The sequence below is a fragment of the Aphelocoma coerulescens genome, chromosome 1 (genome assembly GCF_041296385.1).
Source record: "Aphelocoma coerulescens isolate FSJ_1873_10779 chromosome 1, UR_Acoe_1.0, whole genome shotgun sequence".
NCBI lineage: Eukaryota > Metazoa > Chordata > Aves > Passeriformes > Corvidae > Aphelocoma > Aphelocoma coerulescens.
This window is the reverse complement of record NC_091013.1, coordinates 65,119,859-65,133,893: the sequence shown is the minus strand read 5'-3', so window position 1 is coordinate 65,133,893 and position 14,035 is coordinate 65,119,859. Positions and strand designations below refer to the sequence as shown.

General features: G+C 42.1%; 2 protein-coding genes across 3 annotated transcripts; one reads left to right on the top strand and one right to left on the bottom strand.

Annotated features, from left to right (window-relative positions):
* The first annotated feature begins 941 nt into the window (after nt 1-941).
* Nucleotides 942-11,549, top strand: MED4 (mediator complex subunit 4). Of its 2 annotated transcripts, XR_011149914.1 has the most exons (8): nt 942-1,093; nt 3,273-3,339; nt 3,690-3,860; nt 4,230-4,287; nt 5,231-5,317; nt 6,106-6,237; nt 8,257-9,210; nt 9,704-11,549. XR_011149914.1 is itself a non-coding variant. In XM_069010616.1 (7 exons), the coding sequence occupies exons 1-7, from the start codon at nt 978-980 to the stop codon at nt 8,427-8,429; spliced, it is 804 nt and encodes a 267-aa protein (XP_068866717.1). In that variant the 5' UTR covers nt 942-977; the 3' UTR covers nt 8,430-11,549. The 2 variants fall into 2 exon arrangements, 1 of the variants encoding a protein (XP_068866717.1); XM_069010616.1 differs by having other exon boundaries at nt 8,257-11,549.
* A 96-nt stretch (nt 11,550-11,645) lies between these two features.
* On the bottom strand, nt 11,646-14,035 carry NUDT15 (nudix hydrolase 15). The gene is made up of 3 exons (XM_069010633.1): nt 13,811-14,035; nt 13,511-13,701; nt 11,646-12,964 (listed from the first exon to the last, which is right to left on the bottom strand). The coding sequence occupies exons 1-3, from the start codon at nt 13,963-13,965 to the stop codon at nt 12,819-12,821; spliced, it is 492 nt and encodes a 163-aa protein (XP_068866734.1). The 5' UTR covers nt 13,966-14,035; the 3' UTR covers nt 11,646-12,818.

The window sequence follows — 14,035 nt, the reverse complement described above, 5'->3', positions numbered from 1 at the left end:
AGGTTGTGGAGTCTCCCTCACTGGAGATATCAAGAACCCTCTGGATGCAATCCTGTGCAATGTGCTCTAGGAAAACCATGCTTGAGCAGGGAGGTTAGACCAAATGACCCTCTGTTATCCCAACTTGACCATTTCTCTGATTCTGTGATTTCATCCTCCATCTGATCAAAGGCACCTGAGGGATTTTTGGACACCAAGACTCTCAAAAATTGAGTTAAGCCCCCGAAGATGTAATTCAGTTGCACACACTTTACCTGCAGCCCATTTTCTGTATCTTTAGCATACATCAGTATCATCTGGAGGCTCTTTGTGGAGACCCGGGGACTGGAAATGCATTCCAGCTGGAATGGTTGTAGCCAGGTGGGAGTTGGCCTCTTCTCCCCGGTAACTAACAATAGGAGGATGAGGGGTCAGAGTCTCCAGCTGCACCAGGCAAGATTTAAGTTGGACATCAGGAAGACTTTCTTCCCAGAAGGGGTGATTAAACATTGGAGTGGGCTGCCCAGGGACGTGGTGGAATCACCGTCCCTGGAGGTGCTTAAGGAAAGACAGGACGTGGCACTTAGTGCCGTGGTCCAGTTCACATGGTGCTGTTCAGACTCGGTATCATCTCAAGAGATCTTTTCCAACCTAAATGATTCTGTGATTCAAAAAGAGCAACAAGCGCAGCTCCTCGTGCAGCGACCCGGCTGCAAGACAGGGCGCTGACAGATGCGCATCTGGCCTCGACGAGGCAGATGCGACCTCCTTTCCCCTCACACCCAGAGGCCCCCGGGCCGAGCCGCGCCGAGACGCCGCTGCTCTCCCATCCCCGGACGGCTCCCGAAAGCCGGCGGGAGGGAATCCGCCCTCCGCCCGCCTCCCCGCGCAGGCGCACACGGCCGAGCGGCCGCTGCTCGTCCCTCGGCCGCCAGGGGCGCTGCCGCGCGCCTGCCCGCGCCTCCCGAGGGGCGGTTCCCGCTCGGGCCCGCGCCCGGATGGCGATGGCGGCGGCGGCAGGGCCAGGGGCAACGGCGGGCGGGGGAGGCGGGGAGCGGAGCAGCACCCGGGAGCGGCTCCTGACAGCGCTGGAGGATCTCGAGCTCTTGGCCAGGTACCGCGCTCGGCCTCCCGTCGGCCCTGGGTGGCGGCGGAACACCGGGGGCGGGGTGAGGGCTCCCGGCGCGGTGCGTGCGCGGAGCCTCCGGCGGGGGCGGCGGGAGGAGCGGGAGTCCCTGAGGTTGGGGTGGGAGGGGCCGGCCCGACTGGACCGCGGGGTTCACGTTTTTACACGAGCCCGGCTCGGGTTCTTGTTTTCCTGCTCTCCCGCCGTCCTCAGGCCGGCTCCTGCGGGAGAGGGGCTGGTGCTGCGCCGGGGGCTCGGCCCGGCCCTGCGCACTGCTCCTCGGCGCTCATCCCAGTGGGAAAGCATCGGTCGTGCTTCGCTTCCCTTTTTCAGAGAGAAGGAGCGCTTCCTTTTTCTCGCACTTGCCTTTCTCCTTTGGTTGACACCTGCGTTCCCCATAAAGTGCACACTCACACGCCGATTTTAGGCATTTTATTAGTCACTAAAAATTATGCTTAAGTCAGAAATACGTAGATGGTGTTGCATGACATAAGCTGTCCTGGTCATTGCCTGTATTAGTGCTACATTCACTCCAAGTAGGCTGCAGAGCTCGTCTTCAGAGTTACAGAAGTGCTCAGATACTTAGTCCACGGTCTTGAGTCCAGACTGGTAATCTCCATGCAAGTTGTCAACCGTGTTAACAACTACACTGCACATCTGGCAGTGAAGTTCAGCTAGTTCCTAATTATTTTCCACACCTCAGGGAGAGCAGGAGCTTAGGAAAGCTTTTTCAGAGGGAATAACCTGTGCTGTCCCTGTGGCTTGCTCCCTCAATGATCACCAAGAGTAGGACAAGGTATTGGTGAGTTGCTCTTGTTGTGTCTGGTTAAGTTTTATCCTCAGTCACAGATTTTATTGTGACGTAAGGGTTGCTGGAGAACATGTGTTTATGGAAAAATGAAAACAAACTTGTTCTTTATCTAAATTACTATTTTTTTCAGCATTTAGTGAATCTTCCTGTTGATCAGCAAAGTGTTGCAGCACCCTGGAGCTAGGCCTTTCTTGGTCACAATACTGGTTTGGTGGTAGAGGCAAAAATTAAGCAACACGTCTAATCTGTAGCCTTTCTATAGTTTTGAATCTACATTGTGCATAACACAGAGTAGAATTACAGCCCTCCATGACATCACCCTTGATGGTGGTAGCTGACCTACTTAAAACAGATTTTATTTGCTGCTGCTCAGTGATGGTCAGGTAGAGTAAAGCTTTAAGCGACAGTGACAAGTTTCTTCCTTCTCTACTTGTTTAAAATCATAGTAGTGTTCAGGAGTGGCCGAGAGACTTAGACCAAGATTAGAGCTTTACTGGGGGGCTTTTTTTCCACATTTTGAAAAATATCTGTTTTTATTGTGAGGTTCTGGCCCCACTGCTGTATTAACTCACACTGAGCTGCTTACACTGGACCAAGCAATGAATCAGTACTTCCAAGGACAGTGTTTCCAGATAGGCAGTTACTCATGCATAGGGTTGAACTGCCATTCATAGATTTAGAAGCCACATAACTTTGCTGAATTTACAGAAAATGCCTTTTTGCATCATGGTACCCAGAGGTTTTTGCTGGCTTTTCAGAACAGAGGCAGAGTATCTGGATATCTGGAAGGATAATCAAGAGGTCTGTTTGAGGAGCACTTCTAGCCTAGCACCAGAATATTATCAGTTTTTTTAAATATTTTTGTGTACTTGATGCACAGCTAATACGCTGTTGTGGAAATACTTGTTGTAAAAGTAGTTTCATGACAGGCTCTGGAGATATTTGAAAGTGTAGACTTAATTGCTCTAAACTACAAGTATATTGGGAAAAAAATGGAGAAAAAGTAGAGAAGTAAAACACTGAAGACCCTCTTACAACGAACAAAGGTAGTAGAAGAAGGATATGAATGCACTTCATTATGCTGTTTCTTCTCTCAGCTTCTGCTTATGTCTTTTATGGTTTAACAGGCACTTAGAACATTTCTTGAGTTCAAAGACATGAGGACTTCATGAGATCAAATAACAAAGAAAATAATGTGCTTTGTTGGTTGAAAAATCCCTGCCCACAGTGTATTATATAATACAAAACACTCAGGTCCATGGATAGTTTTGTAACGATACCAGTAGTCTGGTAAATTTGGGATGACTTCATGTGATAATGCCCTAGAAAATAGTGCAAACGGAGTTCTCCTTTCAGGGAACTAATTGAAATTTTGGCAATTTCAAGAAACCAAAAGCTTCCACAACCAGGAGAGGAGAGCCAGGTAAGCTGACTTTCTGAATTGTGTTTCTTTGGGTAAGCATAATGCTTACCTTCTATTTTTTTTCTGTTCTTTTGTTTGTTATTTCTTTCTCCCTTTGTCCTTGCCTATATGCAAGCTAATGCTCATGATGGGGCTTTGGCCCTGCTACAAAGGCATTCTTGGTTCTCCTGTTGTTTGTTCACTTCTTGTGTGCTTCATAGGCTGTTTCTGCAAACAGGAAGAAATTTTGTTTCATTTTTCATTCAAACAAAAATAGTCCTATGGATGCCATTTGCTCTTCTTTGTAGCACGACTGAGGGTGTGTTGTTACTCTAGCCAAATTAAAAGTTCTGCAAAACTCTTGTTAATAGATCCTGGAACTGCTGATTCAGAGAGATGGAGAGTTTCAAGAGCTAATGAAGTTGGCAGTTGATCAGGGAAAAATCCATCATGAAATGCAGCTTTTAGAAAAGGTAGTAGAAAAGCGGGATAATGATATTCAGCAGCTGCAGAAACAGCTAAAAGAAGCAGAGCACATACTGGTAAGTTCATAATGATGTGTTTGCTTTTGAGCATCTACTTGTAGAAAAGGTGGTTCTGGGCAAAGTGGTGTTGTGTTAGTTTGAGAAGATTTAAATATTTAAAACTTCATAAGAGCTTAGTCGTTTGGGTTTTTTTCTCAGTAGTTAAACACTGTTTAGTTATCATGGTATTAAGGTTTTTTTATAATGCTAATTTTCTGCTAAACATACTTTATTTCTGTGTGTTTTGAAAATGTTCATGGAATAGTTTCTCTCTTAAAATGCAATTAAATGGATTTATTCAGAGAGCTGACTTTATGTAGATGTTTATAAATTAGAGATGCATTGAAGGTTTGGTTTACTTTGTGGGTTTTTATTTTTTACAACTAGGCAACAGCTGTTTATCAAGCAAAGGAAAAATTGAAATCAATTGAAAAAGCACGAAAAGGTGAGTATCCATGCTTGTACATACTACATAAATGCAATTCTAAAGAAAGTTGTTAGTGAGCTCCAGTTGGGCCTTTTTTTTTTTTAATTCTGCTATCACAGATTTCAGATGCTTCATGTGTACACAGATTTCCATTTCATTATGAAACTATAACCATTTCCTCAGAATAAAGGCAGGATTTAATTTTTTTATTGTGGCAAACATATCTTAATGTGAAAGTGTCTCAGCAGTCTTCTTGGACTGATAATAGTATTTCTGATTACCTAAGTGCCTTACCGAATTGCCTCAGGAGGTTTATTAAGGAAGAGAATGTTTGTGTGTCTATGCACCTTATTTGAAAGACTGACTAGCTTGTGATACTAGATTATAATTGTAGCAATTCCTGCCATTCTGTGGCACTTACCAAGCTAAATGACCTTTTTTTTTTTTGAAGGGGGAGGGGAGGCATCTTCTTTGAGTGTTTTTTTACAGTGTCTTTTATCATTTTGTTATGCCTCTTTCATCTAGATAATCAAGGAATTTCATAAAGTTTCTATTAATCTAGTACAGGCACATATTTGGAAGGACTCCTCTGGGTGCAATCTATAATTACTAAACAAACAAAAACCCCTTCTTTCCTGCAGAAAATTCTATAATAAAGCAGGAGCTGAAGTTTTAGGAATTGTGCTTGTCAAGTACACGTGTTCAAGAGATTGTGTTTTTCATGAGGTTGGAGAACCATTGACATTGAAGGTGTTTTGCACTCGTGTCTGTAAAATCAGTTCACTGCAAAGCTCATCTTTGTGTCGCCTGAGAATCTTCTAAACAGTTACTGCATTTGAACCAGGCTCTTAATGTTTGGCAAAATCACATTCCCAGTCTTTTAGATATTGGCGTCCGATATTCTGAAATAATGATGCAATCTCTTGAGAATGCAGTAACTTTTTTTTTTCCGTTCTTCCAGGTGCCATTTCCTCTGAAGAAATAATTAAATATGCCCATAGGATCAGTGCTAGCAATGCTGTTTGTGCCCCTCTGACATGGGTACCAGGTAACTATTATGTTTATGGCACTAGATTTCTTTTTTGTAATAAATCATGGTTAATATCTGGTCTTAGAATGTTTTTACACGGTGATAACCACTGGGGTTTACTAGAGTAACATTGTTTTCAGCTGTTAACATCTAATATTTCAACAAAAATGGATATCCAAAGTCCTGTGGACTTCACATACATCTCCAAAAGGTTATGAGACTGTCTGCTTTCATTAACAGACTGGCCTCCTCTGCTCTCCTTTGTTCGCTTTTTTCCCCGAGTGTTCGCCCCGATTATAAGTCAAAGCCAAGTATGCTAAAGGCTTTTCTATGTGTTTGGTTGTGTTTCCTCTTGCCCCTGACAATATTCTCTCAGAGAATGTTAGTAAACAGTGGAGTCAGAAGCAGAACTTTTATCATGACGTGTTTCAATTTGGGCTACTACCCTCTTTGTCCAAAATGAAAATGTGTTTGATCCAATTCCTGTTCTTGCTGTTTAGCCATGAAGTAGCAGGGAGAGCAAAGATATATTTTAAACATGATGGGGTTTTTTGGTTTTAGTTGCTTTGGGTTGCTTGGAGTTTTTTTTTAATATGCTGCTTCTGACAAGTTTGAGTGAACAAAGAAAGTCTAAGTGAAAGACAGACTTGGATTTTAATAAAACAGATGTGATGCTTGTTGCTTATCTAAGCAACCAGAGTATGGAGTTTTTTGGTCATTAAACTAGGCACTGAAGCTAAAACTACTGTGTACAAGACAGTTGTTAAATATTTCAAAGCATTCTTTTTCTCCATTTTTTCTTAAAGGAGACCCACGTAGGCCATATCCTACAGACCTGGAAATGAGAAGTGGTCTCTTGGGTCAGATGAACAACCCATCCACCAATGGAGTTAATGGGCACTTACCAGGGGATGCACTTGCAGCAGGCAGACTGCCAGGTAAGTGAAACTCAGTTTTGTTTTGTTTTTCTTTATTCCTTATAGAGTCACAGCAATTATACATTTCCCTTAGCAAAGGCAAACCAGAGATAAAGCAGTGAAAATTATGGTTAATGTTGTTCCCTAGCATTGAAGACCTAGTAAAGAGAGTTAATTAGAAATTTCATAATTTTTTTTCATGCTATACTGCGGACACTGCAACTAAGTCAATATAAACAAAACTCAGTTACCTTCACATATTTTAAATGAACAAACTAAGTGATTTCCAGTCATATTAGAAAGAAGCACTTTTAGAGCAACTTTTACTTAATGGTGATGACAAAGCATGGAATTGTGAAAGCTGTATTTGGAAGAAAGGCAGTTTATTGTCATCCCCTACCTTTCTTTGAGTCTATGCTTAGAAGTTCTGGATTTAAAAGACATGGCAAGGGACAACTGCTGAGATAGTACATTAAGTGTAGGAATCAAGTTTTAATCCCTTAATTGCTTAGTGAAATGGGCACTTCCACTGACTTCTGTGGGATTCATTCCTTCATGGTAAAATTGAACTTAGCTGTAAATTACAGTAATCTAATCAAGAGTTCAGTTCCTCTGTACCTGTGCAGCATTAATCTACCATGGTTAGACTAAATGGTGGAAAAATTCTTAGTTTGGCTTCACAGGAGATCGGTAACAGTTCTTACATGTCTGTTAGGCCACTATCAGGCATTATGGAAGGCTTGTTTTCAAGTATGATGCTGAATTTGTTAAAAAACCCCTGTTGCGACTCCATTGGAGAAATAGTAAATTTGGATTTTGTGTTTCCGATCATCTGTCTAATCCTATTGTCACTCTTAGGAAGTGACTTGAAATTCTGCATCATCTCACTTTGTAAACCTCTGGCCTCAGATAAAATGGGTCAGTGAGCTGAATGGGAGTAGGACCCTGACATCTGTCCCTAGCAACCCACCAGGGAAATGCTGAGGAATGGGCCACGTTATCTTTTCTGTTCATTTGAAATACGGTCAGAGGAGATGTTAAGGGTGCGACTTCCTAATGGAGTTTGAGCATTTATTTATGTAAGTTTTGGTAGAGCCCATTCTGGCTGGCTCCTCTGCCTTAGAGGATGCAGACTTGATCTGTTTATTTTTGAGTGCTGTCTGTAAGAACTGAAAGGAATTTTCAGGAATTTTCCTTGAGAAGCTGGAAGATGTGGGATTTAAACTCCTCCAGTTAAGTTCTTAATTGGGTCTTGGGCTCCTCTGTCAGGTTAAACCCTCACATAACTTAGACTGTCAAGGTAAGAGGGAAACATTCATTTACAAGAAAGTTGAGGCTGCCCCAGCATTTTGTGTAGGGATGCTGAATCTGTTGGTGTGTGGAGGCATGTCCTGAGAATGCTAATGACAGGATCTAGTCCTTTTGGAGACTCCTGCAGAGATGTCCATTTACTGAGTCCTTAGTGAATGTGCAAGCCAGTTGCTGGGCTGCCTGGTAGCCTCCAAACTTTGAGGCTGCTCAGCACACACATTCATCCTGGTTTAACAGCAGACTGGTTCTAGCATTGAAGCATGGCCACACACTGTAAAACACTGGCTTCCCTTCTCAGCTCATTCAAATGAAGGCATATTTGGATAAAGTTTTTTTCTCTGAATTTTTATGGTCTGCCTGAATTTTTTTTTCTTACATTTTTATCTATTTTTGCATACTGACAGACAGTGATAATTTTCATTACTCCCAGTAATTGTGAATGTTAAGTCAGTTCAAACTGTGCTTTGAAGGTGAAAAGCTCTGTATATCAAGTTATTAAGAGCCACCTACATAAATGGGCCTCTCTGGCAGAGTAGACTTTTACAGTTACAGAATTGCTCTATCATGAGATGTTTTTGAGGTGTTACTGGAGGGTTTAATCTGTCCAAAACTCAGAAAATATTTTAATATTTGTTTTGATTTTAAAATGAAGTTCTGGTTGATCTGTCTTATTAAATTTGTCAACATACAAAACTGATAGATTGTTTGATTATGCCACTTTTTTTCTAGATGTGCTTGCTCCTCAGTATCCTTGGCAGTCAAGTGATATGTCAATGAACATGCTACCTCCTAATCATAGTAATGACTTCATGTTGGAGCCTCCAGGACACAATAAAGAGAATGAAGATGATGTAGAAGTTATGTCAACAGACTCCTCAAGCAGCAGCAGTGACTCAGACTAGGTACGAGAGGGACAGTATCCCTAGTAGACCTTTCCTGTGGTGAAGGTAGGTTAGATGCTGTTTGTCACAAACTGCAATATCCTTTTGTTATACCAGCAGCCCTGTGTAGGGAGAAGATAACAGCTGGCTCAGAAATAGGGTGACTAATTTAAAACCATGGACTATAGACTTGTTTTTTTCCCATTAGATGTTCAAGTGAAATGACTGGGAGCTGTCTGCTGGGGGAGAGATGTCAGATTCTCAGTGATTGTGTAAATGTATGTTTGCAAGAGATGTGTAAATATATATTTATATATATGTATTTACTATACATTAGATGACATAAGTTCCTGGGAAAAAAGGTGTAAGGGGAATCCCCTTGTATGTTTGTTAGTAACTTTACTCTTTTGATGATAGCCTTTTCTATGCTACAGAAATGAGACATGAAGTTTGTAATTTTAGTATCTTTTTTTGTTACTGCCTAAATCCATGTTCTTGATCATCTTTGTATCAAGAACAAAAATATGGCAATAAGGTGTAATAAAAGAGTTTGTAATTATTGTAATATATAATGAATAATTTGTCATAAATAAACTCAGCTTTGATCTAACTTCAGTTTTCCAAACTTGAATCTTAGATGAGTTGCCATGTAACTTCAATACTTGGCACATTTTATCCCAGTATGTGGTTGAATTCTGATTTTCAGAAGTTTGTACTCCATTTTCCCCTTTGCAAAATGCCAGTCAGCATTAGAAGCAGCTGAGGAGGAATCAGAAGTGGAAAGCCTGTCATTCCTTTTCAGGTGAGTCCTTCCAGGTACACACAAAGCTGGGCAGACCCTGAGGCAGCAAGTGCCCACCCACGAGGCTGCACCAATACTTGGTTAAGTGGCCTGGGACCCTGGAGGTGACATGCTTTGGGGCATGCTGCAGGTTTAGCTCCTTTCAGATCAAAGTGCTCAAGGATTTTTTTTGTTCTTGTCATCTATAAGTTTTTCACTTCTTTGAACCTGCTAATTTGTTTACTTTGTAAACAGATCAAGTTTACTTCGGCAGTTGCATTTCCTGCATCAGCTGCAATGTTATTTTGTCTTTCCAAAGGCACTTCCCTTGGCTTTCCTGTCCTTGTTCTTTTTTGCTTAAGGAGTCATTTTATGACAGCTGCTTTTCTCTTAAGTAACCAACCCTCTGATAAAATTACGTGACTCATGTGAACTGTTGCTCCTGGCAGTTACTGTCCTGCAGCAAGGTTTCCTGCAGCACAGACCACAATTCTCTTCACTTTCCATTTTGTAGATTCCTCACAGGAGGTATCTGATGAATCAGATAATTCCTCCTTCGCTCAAGTAGTCTCCCAGATGTTGCTGCCAGTAATGCTGCCACCTGTGACCAACATGCATACAAATCCCATAAGGATGTAGAAAGGAGGAAGACTTCAGTCAGGTTCAATCACATAATACGGGGCAGTGGTTTTTGTTTTCAGAGAAATGGGTTTTGTCTCAGCTGTACTTTTTAGAAGTGTTTTCAGAGTTACTAAACTGTCACCTCTTTCACAGTCTAAAGTTACTAATATATATACATATTGTAACCTTTATTCAGTATTGTGTTTTCCTCTTGGGTGCTTACCTCCAGTGTCTTTGCTCTTTAATTCACATTAATCCTTAATACACATGCCCTGTCTCAGTCATCCTAGATAACCTTGCCTACCCCTTTTCTTGGTCAAATCAGTTTTTGTCTTAAAACATGTGTGATCAGAATCATACACAATATTGCAAAATGGAGTTTCTTAATGCTTTGTATAATGGGATTGGTATTTTCTTTCTAAATGCCCCTTTCTTAACACATCCCACAGATACAGTTCACTGGTCTTTTTTATCTTCTAAATTACAAGGACATTTTTGAAACTAAATACAAAAATAGATAATTAATACTCCTGGAAAGTGTAGTGTTACAGACTACTCAAAACTCTTCTATGGCTGTATCATGTAATTCACCAACTGAAATATTGTGGAGGTGGGTGATTGTTTCCAGGCAATAAGATGGAACTGAAGCAATGACCACTTCTTTTTCTGGGTTGTTTGTTACTCTGTTAAAGGATTAAATGGGACCAACCAACATCTAAAAAATAGGTAAGGTAACAGCTCTGCCCACTGTTCACTTAGCATAAAATCAAACTCTGGGTATTAGATGCATCCTAATCAGTTTCCTTGCGTCAGTGCTCCAAACTATGAACAGTTCAGGAGTATATTTCTCAATGCTGGCTAACTATAATGCCATTTTAGGTGAGTTCTGTCAGTTACAAGCAGTTCAGTGAACCATTAAATGGTAACTGAGTGTTCTGTTACTCAGTGGTGTAGATCTGTACATAATAGATTTTCCTATTTAGCAAAAGTACCAAAAATCAAAGTAAAGACTTAGTTGAAAGGACTGAGTCTTGGCAGCTAAAATCGACTGTGAACCAAATTTTCTGGAGGGGTGGGAAATATAAATGTTTGATACATACAAATAAAGTTACTTAAGTTGGGGATTGCTGACAGCTGGTTGCAGTAATGCACTGTAGTCATTTACTCAGTCCACTTAAAAATGAGAAATGCTCACATATGGAGATACTGTTTGTGTCCTCATTTCAGTGTCTACTTGTGTATTTATAAGATATAGAATGAATATAACCATTAACAAAACATGCTAAGAAAGTATTTATTGCATGACAAACCATTTTGCAGTGGCTCCTGTTTTCTCATCAGAAGCTAGATGCCTTCTAAAATTAAAAATTGTACTAAATATTTTAATTTTTTCTTCTTCATTATTCTTTGTGACAGATGGGCAGGACATCTGTCAACTATTCCTACAGCTTCTTTGTTTGACAGCTGAATGGAATCGTTTTTAGTGTACATAAGGTTGCATTCAGGAAGCAAATCTCCACTTTTGAATAGAAAAATAAGCTTTTTACAAAGGTACAGTAGCAAAGGACTTTTAAGTGATATTTCCCATTTCAAAACTGGTGTGTAACATTACTCCTTTCCTCGCTTCAGAGAATGGGTATCTGTCCTAAGGGAAATTGCACGTAATTAATACTTCAAACTCTAAGCAGGATTGCCATGGGCAGTAGCATCCTGACGCCTCATCACTGTCTGCTTCTCAGCAAGAAGAGCCATCTCTCTTTAAAAAAATGGGTGTACAAAGTAAGGAAGAGCTTTAAACCCCTCAATCTGATTTCTCTTAAGAACTGAGAAATCAATTCATAATTTCAGGCAATTTTAATCTCTCAGTATTGTGCCTGTGTTTTATTCAAAAGAAATTAAAGGTGTCTTACAATATTTTTGTACAATGAGTATATCTAAAGGAAATAGACAAGAGCTGTGCTTTAAAAAACCCTGGCAAGAAAAAAATGAGCGAATTAGTGATTTCTTTTAAAGTTATATCCTAAAATTAATTGCTGGTATCTGAGTGACTTACAGTTAGAAAATAATCAAAATTGGTTACAGATTCTAGAAAAATTAAAAATATGAACTCCTTGGTTTTGTATATATTGTTGGGTACTGTAGTTTCATCCACTAAGAACTCAGTCATTTAATCAGTCAAAATTTACAATTTTACCAAGTCTCAGTAGCCATACAGAATTACACCCATCTGTGCTGTTTAATACTGACAACTCTTTAGCCACAAAGTATGACTTTGCCGTGGAGCTACACCTAAAAATGAGATTTGTGTCAGCCTAGTAGAGTAGGCACCTCTCCATTTTAAGAGCTCAGTAACATAAATTCAGATCAACTGCAGAGATCTGAGACATTTCTGCAGATAAATTCAGTGTAACTGAGGCTCTAAACAGAATTCTCTTGTGAAAGCAAGTGGCAAGAAGGGTCAGGGAATTTTCATTCCCTGCAATAAGTCACGACAATTTTTTCACATTTATAATACTCCTTTGATTTTCAAATATATACTGCTGTCTGCAGGAGAAAAAGACACTGTCTATTAAATGTAACTTTTGTTCATGACAGTAGCTTCATAACTGAAGCTAAGAGACAAAGCTAAGTTTTAAAATCAGTCCAATAATTACAGGAAAGCAGGTTTAAACAAGTAAGTTTTCTTGCTGCAACTGCTTCTAAGTGAGTAAGCTTCCCTGGCTAGTTCTGACTTCCAAATGGCTGTTCATCAATATAAAGATTAACTAGATAAAACACTGAGTTTTCTGTAAAAGCAAGCATTAATTGTTAACTAGACCTGGAAGTGGATCTGAAATGAGACAACCATCATGTGAAATATGGTAAAAGCACTGAAACGTTTGGTATTTTCTTCTTTGGTAAAGATAATATTTTCACATGGGCAGGGTGAGCACTTTAAATCTTTTTTTCTTCTGCACCAAAAAAAGCAGGTCTGTCCTTTAGTTTGTTACATAACATACAATTTGTTTTTACTCTAATTGGTGACTTCCTGTGTACCCCTTTAGATGATCGAACTCTTCAGTAAAGGGATTGTAACCTTGCTCTCTTAAACAACGTAAGGCCCAGAACAGTTGATCTGCTGGAGGAAATTCATCCCATTTGACCCATTCCCAGCCTGTAGGGGGTAAAAAAAAGAAAAAAAAAAAAAGGAAAAAAAAATCAGAGTATAGAGTTGAGACAGGACCCAAAGAAACAGCATGAAGTGGTTTAGGCTGCATGTTAGCAAAAGGCTGTTCACCCAGAGGGTGGTGGGGCACTGGAACGGGCTCCACAGTGCAGCCTGACAGAGCTCAAGGAGTTTTTGGACAATCTTCTCAGGCACAAGGTGCGATTGTTGGGGTTGTCCTGTGCAGGGCCAGGAATGGGATTAAGATGATGCTTGGGGGTCCCTTCCAACTCGGGATATTCTGTGTTTCTGTGATACAACAATTCTTCCTCTGCAAGTCTGGATGGATCATGCAGAAACTACCAATACAAAGACAAGTTCTCTGTTACATCCAGAGTCCTTTTGCCTGAGCAGCTTTTCTGTTTCCCAGAGAAGCTGCGGATGCCCCATCCCTGGAAGTGTTCAAGGCCAGGCTCGATGGAGCTCTGAGCCACCTGATCTAGTGGGAGGTGTCCCTGCCCGTGGCAGGGGGCTTGGAACTAGATGATTACTCACCCTCGTTCTTGTCGGGCTCCTGGTTGCGCGGCTCGGCGCCCGGCTCGGCCTCGCCCTTCATGAGCACGGTGACATAGTGGTAGCGCTGGGACGCGCACACCGCGTTCACGGCCGACGCGAACCGCACGTGGCGCAGCGGCAGCGCCGCCTCCTCCAGCGTCTCCCGCGCCGCGCACTCCGCCAGGCTCTCCCTGCGGGCGGGCAAGGAGAGGGAAGGCCCGGCCCGGCACGGCGCGGCACGGCCCGGCCGCCTCAGGGCACGGAAGGGCAGGGCGGGGAGGGAGAGCGCGGGGCTCCTACCCGAACTCCAGGTGGCCTCCGGGGAGCTGGTAGGTGCCGGTGCCCAGCGCGCCTTTCCGCTTGCCCAGGAGGACACAGTTGGGGTGCGCGGCGCTGGTGACCACCACCCCCACGCCGACCCCGGGCCGCCGGGGCTGCGCCGCCTCCTCGCCCATGGCAGCCCCGGGCGCTCGGCGAGGCTCCGTCCCGCCGCGGGCGGGCGGGGGCGGATCCGCCAATCAGGGT